The sequence below is a fragment of the Corticium candelabrum genome, chromosome 16 (assembly GCF_963422355.1).
Source record: "Corticium candelabrum chromosome 16, ooCorCand1.1, whole genome shotgun sequence".
Lineage (NCBI taxonomy): Eukaryota > Metazoa > Porifera > Homoscleromorpha > Homosclerophorida > Plakinidae > Corticium > Corticium candelabrum.
Genome location: NC_085100.1, coordinates 3,269,796 through 3,284,988, shown reverse-complemented (window position 1 = coordinate 3,284,988; position 15,193 = coordinate 3,269,796). Strand labels below are relative to the sequence as shown.

At 42.5% G+C, this 15,193-nt stretch overlaps 4 protein-coding genes and 1 long non-coding RNA gene across 5 annotated transcripts; 3 read left to right on the top strand and 2 right to left on the bottom strand.

The window, feature by feature from the left end:
* The first annotated feature begins 1 nt into the window (after nt 1).
* LOC134192021 (uncharacterized) lies at nt 2-840 on the top strand. The gene is made up of 3 exons (XM_062660690.1): nt 2-167; nt 348-636; nt 700-840. Exons 1-3 carry the CDS (start codon nt 99-101, stop codon nt 831-833), a joined length of 492 nt encoding a protein of 163 aa, XP_062516674.1. The 5' UTR covers nt 2-98; the 3' UTR covers nt 834-840.
* Nucleotides 803-6,071, bottom strand: LOC134192019 (uncharacterized). The gene is made up of 9 exons (XM_062660688.1): nt 5,903-6,071; nt 5,698-5,839; nt 4,518-4,686; nt 4,344-4,464; nt 4,192-4,280; nt 2,079-2,270; nt 1,905-2,000; nt 1,777-1,849; nt 803-1,553 (listed from the first exon to the last, which is right to left on the bottom strand). Exons 1-9 carry the CDS (start codon nt 5,966-5,968, stop codon nt 948-950), a joined length of 1,554 nt encoding a protein of 517 aa, XP_062516672.1. The 5' UTR covers nt 5,969-6,071; the 3' UTR covers nt 803-947.
* Nucleotides 6,055-8,381, top strand: LOC134192020 (centrosomal protein of 97 kDa-like). The gene is made up of 4 exons (XM_062660689.1): nt 6,055-6,125; nt 6,184-6,458; nt 7,840-7,933; nt 7,996-8,381. The coding sequence occupies exons 1-4, from the start codon at nt 6,060-6,062 to the stop codon at nt 8,260-8,262; spliced, it is 702 nt and encodes a 233-aa protein (XP_062516673.1). The 5' UTR covers nt 6,055-6,059; the 3' UTR covers nt 8,263-8,381.
* LOC134192022 (uncharacterized) lies at nt 7,294-15,162 on the bottom strand. The gene is made up of 3 exons (XR_009971877.1): nt 15,122-15,162; nt 14,996-15,051; nt 7,294-7,491 (listed from the first exon to the last, which is right to left on the bottom strand). It is a non-coding gene; the product is annotated as an uncharacterized LOC134192022 (long non-coding RNA).
* Nucleotides 8,381-14,131, top strand: LOC134192018 (protein patched homolog 1-like). Its single transcript, XM_062660687.1, has 10 exons — nt 8,381-8,941; nt 10,428-10,698; nt 10,762-10,851; nt 10,906-11,017; nt 11,075-11,268; nt 11,333-11,542; nt 11,602-11,691; nt 11,744-11,977; nt 12,037-13,722; nt 13,785-14,131. The coding sequence occupies exons 1-10, from the start codon at nt 8,481-8,483 to the stop codon at nt 13,923-13,925; spliced, it is 3,489 nt and encodes a 1,162-aa protein (XP_062516671.1). The 5' UTR covers nt 8,381-8,480; the 3' UTR covers nt 13,926-14,131.
* Nucleotides 15,163-15,193: the final 31 nt, after the last annotated feature.

The following is a 15,193-nucleotide window of genomic DNA, read 5'->3' as shown; positions in this document are numbered from 1 at the left end:
GCGATGCTCACGCATGCGTGTTCACCGCAGACTGGGCGTTGCTAGTAAACTGAGTTAGGTGATTGGATAGGAAAGCGGTATTAAATCGAGACGCGAAGATGCAGGCGCGAATCGAAGTCGAGAGGGAATTTTTGCTGTGGAAAGCGAGAAAGGACGACGAATACAGAGTAAGTAAGAAGCAAACTTGAGGTTTCGAGGCACACCAACTGTCACCAGGGTCATTGCACATGCAACACAGTTGCCTGTTTTGGGGCCATACTTTTAATGATTCGCCTCTGTCTAGTAAACCATGCATCTCACGTGACTTATGACTGTATTCTATATATGTTTATGTTTATAACATTAAGGCAGCTCAAATAGCGAGGAGAAAACTTGTGGAAGAGGAGGAGAGGCGATTGGAACGAAAGAGAATTTCTGGTCTGATTGCCTATGAAACATGGAAATCGTTGCAAGAAAGGAAGCGAGAGGAGCAGCTACAGGAGAGACATCAGCTGCAAGCTCAGAGAGAATTAGAGAATGCTGCGAAGGGTAGAAAACTAGAGCAAGCTCGATTGGCATTTAACAATTGGAAAGAGAGGAAGGAAAGAGAACGTAGGAAGGGTAAAGAATTAGAGCACAAACGTCCATCACAAACAAGTTAGTTGATTTTTATAGCAACGAACCAGTTTTAGATTACTAAGAAGTCAATAACATGTTTAGTATCGACGCCGAGTCTACCCGGATATTGCAGTGTGTGGGAATGTGATAGTCGACTGGCACACAAGATGCATACGGTGTGTCCACGACAAGAGAGGATCAAGAGTTCGAGACACTTTACCACGACAATTCCTTAACTTAAACAGTACACATACAAATAGACCATCTATTCTAATATACATTGTACGTTATGACATACCACTATCGAAATGTTTTTGTATAGCAAGTCGGTCGTGACAGTCTTACTCACCTTACCAGTCCCACAACTCTCTGACTGCATCTCTCTGTATTCTCTTCTTCTCGGTCTTCTGTTTTGCTTCGCGTTTCGTTCGAGTCGGTTTGACCGCTTGTGATGCCCTCAGCTTTTTGGCACTCTGTTTGACTCTCTGACGTATGGAGGTGGCATCCATTTGTCTCGGACTGACTGCTTGAGTTCTGACTTGTAGCTCTTGACTTTGGGTCGATGATGTGTCTCTGTCTCTATGAGGAAGGAAGTCTCTGTTAGTAGAAATTTTCAATTGCTCTTGCAATAGATCTTGGTGCTCGGCGTCAACCTCCTGGTCATTATCAGTATTATCGACATCGTCATTGTCGTCACAGTCATTGACATCACTCGTTCCTAGATCATTTTGTTCATGTATGGCTGTCGTTGGTGGTACAAAGCCATCAGGATCGGTTAGTTCCTTGTCTAACTGTTCGTCTGATTCATCTCTGACGACTTCTGCACTAGAAATGGGACACTCTGTATTATCAAGTTCTTCGTCACATTCATCAGCTGCCTCATCCGAAACCACATCTTCACTCTCATCTTGTTCACCTCCACCACTCACCTGCAGCAGGCCCAATTTCTCACGAGCCTACAAATAAGAGTACGTGTTATCATCACATCCCTGACAATCCATTGTATTCTAATTTAAAAAGTTAATGAAAGTTTGCTAGCCAACAAGGAGTTTTAATTCCAATGTTTTTTCGTGCCTTCAACTACGAGTGATCCTCCTTAGATTCATTAACAGCTTGCCAAAAAGGAATGACTTCACCACATCAGCAACACTCTGTACAAACACCTTATATTGTTCTCACCTCATCAAAACTGATCTCAAGGTCTTTTGTAAATCCACTGGCCTGCACCTCCACATCCAAGGTCCCTTTTCGCCTAACCAGAAGAAACAGTGACTTCAGAGTGAGTCTAAGATCAAAGTGAAGCTCACTCCACGTCACTCAAGATCGGTGGACACGTTTCACTTTCATAACCAAATCGCTTCCTAAAGAAGTCTCTAATACATTGCACATCTCGATCGAAGTACCTGAACCAACCAAGAAATTTCATCACCAACGTAACCAATAAATAATTACATAACAATCTAGTTCATATAAACAAGTACCAGGATGCATTCAAGTGTGATGTTGATACCATCTGAGGAAGGTCTATGACTTTCACACGATCCTTGTCATCCAACATCAAATTGAATTCATTGAAGTCGCCGTGAATCAGTCCATAGCTTGCCATATGCACAATGAGTTCCATCAACTCGTGGTAGAGAGCAGGCGGGTCTACTACCTCATGGACCTGATGTCTACATAATAAACTTTCGTGTTATGGTACAACGTACTGAGTACTAAATCATGTTCTGCCTTTGTCAGGCCAAACTGCACGGTTCACTCACAATAAAAACAGTCCAGTATGTCAAGCACATGTTTAAAATGTTTTGGATGGCTTACATTTGGAGCTGCACAAAGATGGTTAAAATTAATATTAATACCTGATTAGACGGTCTGCTTTTTCTACAAACTTTTCAGGTATACATAGTATATAGTATACTTTACTACTAAAACAAAGTGGACATCTGAAATAAGTATCTGACACATTCACCATACAAAGCTTGCTGAGAGAATCTCTACAGTCAACTCCACAAACAACTGAATTTGGATGCAGCGTATTTGAATTTGATGAAAGCATGCCTAACGTGAAACAATCACCAACTCGCAGTGTTTACCCATTGATCTAGAGACTACAAACCCTCGTATATACTTTCACAATGAAAAAAATGACAGGCACGTTGTATGAGGGCAACTTATACATCTAGAAATCAACTTAGACACCATGGCCGTAGTCTAACATTAAATGTGGGCGGTGCTTAATACATTACAATGGACCAATGACGTCACAAACCCGTCACGTGATTTTTAAATTTTTAATGTATACATACATATATATGTACATATAGTTTTAATATATATACATACAAGCAGACATAGCACTAAGGCCAAGAAGAAGACTACAGAACAAGTAAAGTGAATAGCCATACAGCCAGAACAACTACGTTTTTTATGCTCAGATATTTGGACATAAAACCCGAACTGACCGATAGAAATTGTTATCTCACATTTGTATGCAGTGAAATGAAAACTGCACATGCTTAAAATGTCACATGATAATTCCTTTTTACATTTCAAAATGAACACTAAAAGACATTGATACCAAGTGGAACACGGAAACAGTCACTGGACCACATGCACTGTTAATTAACACTTGTGGAGTCACTGATATATAGGAGTAGGATGTATACTAGCAATTCATCTTACAACAAGAATAATATCATGGCACATGAACACATCGATTTATTGTATATTGGTCAAGCTCAAAACTGGACAAGCAAATCAGAGCATCAAGAATAGGTCTGGCCTAAGCCAGTGTTTCCGCTGGATGATCGCCAAAGAGCCAATGCTTCAAATAGAAGTCGCTGGCAACAAAATGGTAATGCCTCCTCGCCAATTTGGCTAGCTGCTACATTGTATCATGTACACCTGCCTCTGGATCAGATCTTGCAAGCACAGTCGCTATAGTGAACTACGAATGGCAATTAGCACAACGCATTGGAGCTCCAAGAACTAGAATTGCGTATTCTCTGTTGATGTCCTGCACACAGCAGTCACATTTTGCATACGGCTTTCATCGCAGTCAAGATGACAGTCATGGTTTTAAAAACAACTGCCAAAGTAAAACGAAAGCAGATCAATGGTAGATACCATGAGGAAGACAACACGACAATGACTTCAATGACTAATGCCGAACTTTGATGATAGAGATTTGAACGCTTGAAATCTCGTGTATGAACTTCGTGTTTCCAAAGTCACATTCCAGATTAGTTGTGACAATTGATAAATGCCGCCTGTCTGTCCAACCAGGTTAATTAAACTTGAATCAATTCTAGTAGTTGTCTTGTAGATTGTTAGCTCTGTTTGACATTTGGACAATTTTTCTTGGCTCTGAAATAAAGTGCTTGGCTACAAACAACGAACAAACTCGTTTAGCCAAGTGGCTACTAATCAAAATTTCCAGAAACAGAGTCTTATAAAAACTTGACCACATAGCTGCACCATGTCACCGAGTTATTGACTGAATTATAGCCGCATGCAAAGAATCCACCCAATCCATTACAAATTGCCAACTACCTAGTAGAGCGAGTCATTCATAAATAATCGTGATTTACTCACAATGGATAGCCATTCAAGAGTTCCATGACAACACAGTTTCGGTTGCAGTCTATTGGTGTAGGAACCGGAAATCCGTGATCGTGCAAAGCCTAAACATCAACGCAATGATCAACGCACGACGCACATAATCCCACATCGATTTATCCTCTCACTTTCATGTACGCAAACTCTTTCGTGGCAGCTAATCTCGACAGATATATCCACGAAGTGGAATGACGATGCCTCAAATAGTCACGTTTTTCCTTCAGTTTCCGAAACGAAGTTCTCCCCAGCCTGTGCTCAAACATCACAACACCGTTCCAATAAAGACTAGAAGTAGGCACGACCTGTGGAGTTTGAGGCAAAGTTGTTGTCCTGAATCGTTCGCAACGATGTACACATCCGACTCCTTCCCGACACCAATCTGATTTCCCACCGACTGTACTGCGTTCCGATTCGCAAACACTTTTAGGGCCAAGTAATCGTAACCGAGGAAGGTCAAACGATACCCTTCACCTAACAAGAAACAGCAATCAGTCGCAACGTCACTTCTGACATCATTCCAGTGTCTGTCAAATCACTATGACTATTAGTTGCCACTGAGCACCACGATAATCAGTAGTCACTAAATTATACTTTAGACTATAAGTTGTGTGTGTGTGTGTGTGTGTGTGTGTGTGTGTGTGTGTGTGTGTGTGTGTGTGTGTGTGTAAAATCAAAGGGGTAGCATGTCCATTTAGACGGCAGCAATACAGAAAGAGGTGAAGAAGTGTAAATTCCATATATAGATGTGACACCAGTTTTAATCATGTGTAGACACTGCATAGACATTAATACATACCTAGCTTTACAAGAATAGCCTGCGTCTAGCTGTCATTTGTCCATATAGCAAAGTGTAACTACATGATAGAATACCCATAGTTACTGTGACGTGTGATCCTCACACAATGTAATCATTTCGGCAACAGACTACGCATTAGATGCTCCTACCTAGTCTCGCATAGCCTATCCCGCAGGCGGATATAAGCAGGAGGGTCTGGCTACGCAAGACTACTCCCTACCTGCACTAAACTAATTTACAATTAGAAAAATAAGGACACATGACATCAATGCACTAACTGACAAAGTCATAGAATCAACAGGCCCCAAGCCCTAAGAATCAATTACTAGTAATTAAGCACACAGAGCACTAAAAACACAATTGTATTGATAGTAGTAAACACAATGTAAAATCTGCACCGGAAGTTAAACTAGAAGTAATGTTCTACACAACGCTCATTATATCTGCACAACATTCACCACAATTTCACTGCCAACCCTTTCAACAGAAATCAATCACTTTACTAATTAACCTAGTACATGTGTTCACTATAGCCTAAAAGTTCAAAGTGACATAACTCAGAACTTAGAATTACACTCTGACTCTTTCTTGAAGCACTATCTATGTATGCCTGCATTTTATGACTAAGTTTTTGTAGGTTTGATGTAGTGTACAGTGTCCAGTAGAAGTTGACACGTGCACCTTACAGTGTTTGCTGTGTTCGTACGAAACAAGTTTGTGTCGGACCAATTCTCTTAGTATCTTCACACACCCGCCAGCTCTCAAACTAGAAATAGAAGAAACAAGAGAAGCTGGCACAACTTCGTGGTTCTTCATTCCCATTTCTACCTACAAAACAACAAACAGAGTCGTCAACTCGGCGTAGACAACAAACACTCTGCAAGAACTAACCGCCGTAAGAACTCTGAAGTCATCCTTTGACATATACCTCAGCAACGTGACGTTTAATTTTCCCATTCTACAAGCAAATGGCGTACAAACCACGTGAAAGTCACATGACCTACCGCGCGCGCGTTAAAATCAAGACTTGTACAGTAGGCAGGATGTCATGTCAGTTGTGAGGTTGACTAGGAAGAACCTACGGACTATTCCTGAACTCGAGGAGAGCGTGAAGGTTATTTGCATGCGTCTTTACTGATGCCACGCGTGAGCGTTTTGTAATGATTTCGTAGGAAGTCGATGTAAGTTGCAACTTCATTGCCAGTCTATCGGCGACTTGTCTCGTCGGTCATCGTTTGCTGACTCACTTATATTTGAACTGCAACGAATTGAGTCGATTGCCGGATTTTGGCGAAGTGTCGGGACAACTGGAAGTATTGCATCTCAATAACAACAAGATCTCGAGCATAGACAACATGGAAAGGCTGACAAAGCTAAGAGTGCTTAATCTACGTGCAAACAGAATCACAGAACTGGGAGGTCTGTCCAACAACACGAGCATAGAATGGTAACAATAATGTACTGATACTGTACAATAAATATTTATCTATGAAATAGTTAATTAAGCCTGGTATGTCAGAGAGATTTGTACTTTCTTATAAATTAAATAATAAGTATATAATTTATTAAATAATTTAAATTAATAAATAAGTGTCTACTTGGTCTTGAGCCTTTAGCATCTGCTGCATAATAATTGCATGTAGTGATGGTGGCAGCACAGTACAGAGATCAGCTGTGACACCAAGATCACTGACCCATATGTAAACCTCATTGAGATATGTACTAACCTAAACAGATCTTGATCTCTGTATATATACAACAAGGGTGGTCACGAGTAGAATACAATAGTGTTGATCTGATGATTTTGTCTGTGATTCTGATACCTATATAATTCATGTTTATTATTAATTAAATTCAAAGGTCTGCCATAGCTTACTGATTATCATTAATTCAAAACGTATGTATGGATTTGGGGTGAGCTTCCTTATCGCCAATGCCAACCGTATTTTTCCTTGTATAGGGTCATAGTTGTGTGCCAGCATCCAGTTCTAGTTGTAGTAATACCTTGGGGAGGTACAGTACAGTGCAATGTATGACTAGAAAACCTTCTAGAGAAAAAGGGCTGTTTCTAAAAGCATCCATGTAATAGACTAGCAAAGTGTCAGCCCATCCTTTCCTTTTTGTGTCATGGAATAGTTTACTGAGTAGGTGGCCAAGTGCATGCATACTGTTACATTAATTTTGTATGGAAGGGAAACCTTTGCTACAGTCTAATTGTCTATCAAATGTGTAAAGTATCTTTCAAGTGCAATTTGGGCACAACCTGTCATAAATTTCTGTATCTGGACTTTTATTAGAATCACAAGTAAGAGCTACAACATTTTGTCATAGATCACTATCACTCATATGAATCAACTGTACAAACACTGCATCTATCATGAACCTATCACAACCATGAATACTAATTAATTAACGTGAGATCAAAGATGAGCAGTGAGGAGTCAGCATTAGCCTTTGCCTCTAAAGAACAACCTTGACACCTTGCACATAAACAAACCATGGAAAATCATTTCCATCAGACTGCCATTGTACTTAATTAATCTAATTAAGAAACTGAAAATGGATATTGTTAATATTTCTAGATTATTATATAGTAACAGATTCAACTTTTCAGAAATGGATAACAAAAGTTTATTTAGGCCCAAAATAGCATACATAGTATCACTGTATTATAGTATCACTGTATTGACACCATTGCACACAGCCTGCAACCATAGAAATGTGTTGTCATATTTACCACCATAAAGTAAACAGATATGTGTACGCCAATTAAATTAAACAATCAGTTAACTGCAAGTGTAGTATTCTCACGAATTTGTGTATGACAGGTTATCCGTGTCTGGAAACATGATATCAACAATACACGTTGACCAGCTCGGCTGTTGTCGCTCTCTTCGTTTCCTTGGCCTCTTTGCCAACCTGGTAACCGTCCCTGCACGCGCCAATCACACCCTACCTCTAAACCTCTTCTCTTTCCACGACAGTTGGCGTCGTTCGCGAACGTCTGCACTCTACTAACGACGTGTGTCAATCTGGAAGAGGCAACGGTCGGAAGAAATCCATTTTGCGGCGGTTTGTCGCTCGCACGCTCTCCAATCGACGCACACATTGCGGCTGTCAACAGGAAAGCGCCCGACGTCACCAATGACAGAACCGGTTGTTTGGTCGGCGAACAATCGGCCGACGACTGTAGACGGAAGTTGTTAGCATTATGTCCCCGAATGGCGCGACTCGACATGCACACGGTGTGACAAATTCTAAAAAAAATTTAATATCCGACGATACGAAACTATGTCAGCTACACACTACTAGAGTACATAACAACGAGATTAGCCTCATAATGTGTCAACACGTCGATTTGTAGGCGATATAAAAATGACCACGCCCCTCACGTGACGTTGGCATCCCATCTATGTAAGGTGTGTCCACGTGCAGGACAGGCCATTTGTATACGTCAACCGTCGCGCTGATGGAATTCGACGACAAGGTACCATCTCACCTACGCTACGCGAACGCGCAATACGCACTCGAACAGATCGCAAACGGTGCAGCAACGGGAGACAAATGGCGACTACACTTCCGATCGGCAATCGAGCGCGGGTTCGGAGCGCTTGGCGCGCTAATCGGACGTCTACCATTCCCGGTGATCGCATCTGTGGTCGTGATCTGCAGCGTGCTCGCATTTGGTCTGTCCCGGGCACGTTTCGAAACGAACGAGTACAAGCTGTGGACTGAAACGGGCGGGCGACTCGAGGACGAAATCGACTATTCCGACCGAGTGTTGGGTGAAGGGTCAGTCTTCAGCAACGAACTCGTCATCCAGGTTGGTAGGGACGGACGGAGTGCGATCAGTGTTGAAGCCCTAGATGAGCATCTGGATCTCGTCAAGTATCTTGCACGCAATGTCACCGTCGAGATGTGGGACAGCAGGTAAGCAAGTAGATGTAGATGGGTCTGTAGGCTTGGGTGTGGGTATGTGTGCATGTAGGCTATGTTTGTGTATGTAGGCCATGTGTGTTGTGTATGTGGGTATCTAGGCCTATGTAATTATGTGGGCGTCTCTGTGTGTGCGTGTGTGTGCGTGTGTTGAGCATACAGTCGGTTCCATCACCGAGAACGAGGGACGAGTGCGTCAGACAACATTGGTGGAGACATTGTTTATTTTTTCGCCATTTTGCAAAACCACACGCGCATTCGTCCATTTGCAGGTGGGGATTTACCGATTTGTGTTACAATGTGTGTTGTGTAGGTAGTATGTAGGCATGGCCTGTGTGTGTGTGTGTGTGTGTGTGTGTGTGTGTGTGTGTGTGTGTGTGTGTGTGTGTGTGTGTGTGTGCGCGCGCGCGCGCGCGTACAGTATGCATGCGTTGTTGAGTATACAGTCGGTTCCATCACCCAGAAGGAAGCAGAAAGTGCGTCAGACAAGAATGGTAGACAGATTGGTTTTTTTTCGCCATTAGCTAAATAAGACCACAAGTGCAATACCAGACTCCAGTGTACCCCTGTCTCCACTAGGGCTTAAACAAGTTTACAACCTGTTTAATTAAGTCTAAATATGTTTAATTCATCCCCACTAGCGTTAAACCTGTTTAACTGTAAACCTAAACAGCTTTTGCTAAACATGTTTCATAGGTAGTTTAATAATTAACGAAAAACGAAAGTGGTTTAGGTTTAACGGTCATGTGATAGTAACGTGCATTCCACGACAATGGTTGTTAGTTCTTTCGCACTGTTCTTTTTCTTTCTTTGGAGACTATTGCAAGAAGACAGAATTACGCAATGTCAGAGAGTGTGTAGACTGATGCTGAGTGTCAGGAGAGAGCAATTTCGGCAAAGACAGAGACTTGTGTGTCTCTGATTGTTCTTCAGTCGACCAGAAGATGATTTCCGACTGTCTGGTGCACAAAAAAATTGAATTTACGAGGTACAACAAAGTCCCAGATAATTCTTTTAATAGCTCGGAATATAAATGGACAAGTGGAGATGCTGTCAACTAAACATGTTTAGAGTCTAAACGTGTTTAACGTTAAACATGTTTAATTAAAGAGCAGCAAGTGGAGACACAGCCTAAGCTTGCTCATATTATGCTCATTTTATCTTCCAGTATGCTATGCCACACTGCTCACCCAATTATGCTCACAAGTTGACCTAACTTGGCTTGTTAAAAGTTAAAAAAGTAAACCTGTACAAGTAAGCCAAACTGGCTAGACATTCCAGCAAAAAAAGGTAACTGATTTTTGCCTTTTGCAATCTCCAGTTTTCCGCCATATTGCTTTAGCAGGCTAGCAGTCACGTGAGTATACGAATTATACTGGTTTTACGCTGGATACTTGTTAGTACCAATTATTCTCAATTTAATGCCCGCCTAATATGCTAAGGCCTAAACCCAACCTGGTCAGCGTTTGCCCATTTGCAGGTGGGGATTTACTGATCTGTGTTACAATATCAAGCCACCATCGACACAAGTTTACGGCTATCTCGATGGGATATTCACCGAGATGAATCCCTGCACGGTTCTCAGTGTGCTCGATTGCTTCTGGGACGGCAGTCTGGTGCACGACCGCAAGCTCTATCACCTCAAAGTCGACGGTACCGACCTCGATCAGTACGTCAGTTGGTCGAGTATGGATCCTCACGAGCTGCTCGATGCAATGAAAGAGACGAATGCGGATGAGCTCGTCTTGAGAGTATGATGTCATCAAACTTTGTCTGTAGGTGTTGGTATTGTACTAACTGTTGTATGTTGGTAGTCTCTCAGAGATGCTGGTTTTGATGGATATGTTAGGAAGCATTGCCTTCATCCCAGTGATCCCAGATGTCCTCAAACTGCACCCAATAAGGTCGATAATATTTTTGTTGGTTTTTTTCTTGTTTGATTATTTTGGAATTGATAGGACAACGAGACTGAAAATATTGATCCAGAGGGGATTATTGAAGCATTGACTAAGACGTGCACTGGATTTGCTAGCGCGGCGGCGAAATGGCCTTCTCCTCTTATTGTATCAGGTTTTTTCCTTTCTGTGCAGATTGTCGGTCACTTGTGTATATTGTAGTTGTTTATAGGAGATGACTGGAAGGAGGGTAAGGGTTCGCATGCCCTACAGGCGATCTTTACTCTTCACAGTCAACAGAAAATTGTGGAGATGCTGACCGAGTATCAATTGAAATATCCAAACAGCACGCTCGGCAAGATGGGCAACCTGTCGCTCGAGGATGCATCCACCTTATTGAAAAAATGGAGAAAAGAATTTGTGAAAGTAAGGAGGTTTGGGTCTGTGAAATGTCACATCGATCGGATGCATCGGGGTGTGGGATTTTTAGGTGGTGTATGACAGAGAGGACGTTCGGATATACACTGATGCTCACGCATGGACGACAGACTCGGCAAGGCAAATTATCGAAAAATACTCTTGGAACACACTGTCTCTCGTTCTCGTCGTACTCGGTTACTTTTTCATGATTTTATATGCAGGATTGGCATTCTTCAACATAAAATCTCTCGTCAGAAAATCGAGATTCAATGTCGGCATCGTGAGTGACATAACCAAAAGAGCTGGATGGTTCTCTTGTATTTGTTGGTTGTTGTACAGGTCGGTGTCCTTTTGGTTGTACTTTCTTGTGTGGCGGGACTTGGATTGGCCTCTTTGTGTGGTCTCCCATTCAATGCATCGACCACTCAGGTAGTGATTGGTGTGAGTAATAAGCTAAGAGAGTTAACTGCTGTTTATACAGGTGTTGCCATTTTTGGTTCTTGGGTTGGGCGTAGATGACATGTTTGTAATGGCCCACACGTTCTTTACCATCTTTGACAGACCTGGCAACAGGCATACGCCAATGCACAAGATGGCAAGAGAATGCCTCGAACGAGTCGGACTCAGCGTTACGTTGACTTCGGTCACAAACAGTGCCGGATTCTTTCTCGCTGCCATTATCCCAATTCCTGCCATGAGAGATTTCGCTCTGCAGGTCGCTTGTATTTTGTGATGTGATAAACGTGTGTATGTGCAATGTCGGTTATTGGTCAGGTTGGTATATGTGTGGCAATGAACTACTTCATCGTGTTGTTGGCCTTCCCCGCGTATCTCTGTATCGATGGAAGAAGAATACGATCCGGTCTCATCGATGTCTGCTGTTGCGGTGTGAACATGTTGATGTGCTTGTGCCACCACGAGGTACAGGAATTTTCGGAGAAGCCGCAGACAAAGTCTGATCTGCAGTTGGATGGTATACCTAAGGAACCGGTTGCCAATGGTGTTTACAGTGGTACCAATGGTGTTTCCAGTGGTACCACTGTCACTGTGTCTCGTGACAAAAGCAAAGTGTCCAAGAAAGGCAGAAGTGATGGCCAGAGCTGGGGAGATTGGTTCGTACGTGATGTATATGCTCCTTTCCTCTTGCGTCGACCGGTGAAATTCGTAGTAATACTCATTGCTTGTATCCTCTTTGGCACTTGCATGTATGGTGCGACCCTCGTGGAGAACGGATTGGACCTTACAGAGGTCGTCCCTTCCGGAACAAAAGAGCACGATTACATATCGTTACAACTCAAGTATTTCTCGTTCTTCGATTTGTACATAGTTCAGGATGACAAGAACAACTATAGTTCGTTACACGTTCAGAAAGAAATGTTGGAACTCCACAGTCGATTTGCTAGCGTTCCATGGATCGTGACCACCGATCGTAAGGTAAATTCGAAGAAAATTCACACCGTCTCGGAGACCTTCTGGCTCGAAAAGATGATTGATTTCTATGTTCAACTTCAAAAAGAGTACGATCATGACATTGCCACCAACCAGTATTCCTATTCTTCACTTCTTGTTGACAATTACTTCTTACCCCAAGTAGGAAACGGAATGTATGACTTTGATCTACTCGAAGACAAACAACGTAAACTGTATGACAATTCAACCGGCAGACCTCTCATACCCGAAGACCGATTCTACGTGTATCTGTCTGCGTGGACAAGCATTGATGTTTTGCATGCAGAGGCAACACAGCCGAGCTTCCGTCCTCTTGTGCCCAAGTGGCCGGTAGCGGAACAATTGAATATTACACCTGCTCAGCCTATGGTCTATGCTCAAATGCCACTGTATTCGAACGGTGTGAATACGTCGGCTAGTCACATCGAATTGATCAAGCAGGTAAGGCAGATTGTCGATGAGGCTCGTAGCCGTGGAGTGTCGGCGTATCCGCGTGGCATCCCGTTCATATTTTATGAGCAATACATCGGTCTGCAGAACCACCTCTATCTTGCTGTTGGAATGATCTTGCTTGCGTGTCTGATCACCACGTCCGTCTTGCTTCTCAGCGTCTGGTCGGGAATCATTATGGTCGCCATGCTGGCAGTGACGGCTATCGAAGTGTACGGGTTTCTCGGACTCGCTAACATCCAGTTCAGTGCGATCCCCTGTGTGACGGTCATCGTGTCTGTCGGTGCAACTGTCGAGTTCACCGCTCCACTCTGTCTCATGTTTGTCAAAATTATTGGAACAAGAGAAGAGCGTGTTCAGTACGCCCTACACCATCGCTTTGTGCCCATATTTAATGGAGCAGTCAGCACATTTGTAGGATTCATCATGCTCGCCTTCTCGGAATTCGAATTTATTATCAAGTACTTTCTCGTCATCTTCATTGCATTACTCATTGCCGCCACATTCAATGGTCTCGTTCTCTTGCCTGTAGTCCTTTCATGGATTGGTCCATTGCCGCAGGTTACGAGTTAATATCAATAGAAAAGGATTGGATTTATGGTCAGTAATTTTTGGTTTCATAGGTTGTTCCGATTGCTTGTGATGACACGTCTGTGAGTCCACACAACGTTGCCAGGTATTTACACGATACTTCAGAAGTTCACTTTGATACCTTGCCCAAAGTGCATTGTAACAATGACAAACACGATGGCACACCAGTTTAGGTGCTTCTATGTAGGAAAGAAGATAAATGGCAAATTACTGAGGTTGCCAATTTTCTGTAGGTACAAGTAGAGAGAATGCATACTTATAGTCTTGTCATATTGAACCAGTCATACTCATTGTGTTTGAGGACATTGTATGATTGAGATCTCCTTTGATTGTTATTATTACAGTAAAACAGTGGAAAAGAATAGATTGTGATCTAGCAGATTCATGTGCTCACTTTATCGCTAGAGACCGCATCAAATAACAGCCACCTGTACCCCCCTCAATGACTTTGACCACACTGAGAAGTATGTATATCAGTGAAGACATTGACGGGGTTGCCATTTCCATGGTGATGGGGCGAATCATGGCTAAATTTGTATCCCCAGACAAACAAGAACGGTAAGTACATTTATCAGTTTGACAACAAAGTTTCAGAGCTTGATTGTTTTGTTGAGACATATCATGCACCTAATGGATCCTGTTTGCAGCACAAGATAATTCGTTACTGTCCAAGAGTTGGTTGGTGCAAAGACTTGGACAGTCGATAACATTTTCATGTTTCGAGTCTGTGAAAGACTTTGCACACTTGCGACTAGGAATGAGCCACCACTGCTGCTTTACTGTAACAGTCTTGCTCCACGCTTTGTAATGGCAGGCTGTGGTTTCAACTTTCATACCGTTTTATATGTGGACACAGCCTGTCAATTGCCTCTGATACCAACATGTACAGTGTCCCATTGTTTGAGGCACTGACTATCATCATTTAGCCAGTGTGTAGCAGCAGCATAGTAGCATACGTGTATTTGCCTATTTTGTATTCTACAGCAACTCTCGAATACGAATTTAGGCGTTAAAGAAATCTATATATCTAATATGAATTATTTTAAAATATATTAATATCAACAGTTGGTCCCCCTATACGTCAAATGGCAACACTCGTTAGAGGCTGTACTTACGGAATGTAACTGTAGCCACTATTATATAATAAACCACCATAGCGCAGCGCATGCACAACACGGAACCGTTCCTGCCTGCGTTTCCTAGAGATTACTCCAATTTTTACGTAACATTCCCGGATACTTACCTTGAGCAAATGACTCATCCGGTAAGATTTAGACGATTGCTTCCGGACGCTGTCCTCTATTTAAAGTAAGAGCTCCGCACGTCACGTACAGCGATGGATAGATAACGTCGTACTCAATGACCATACCATTTCTTCAATGAGTCGCTTGTACGTACTACACATCAAATTAGACCTACAGTGCACATGCGCACACGACAC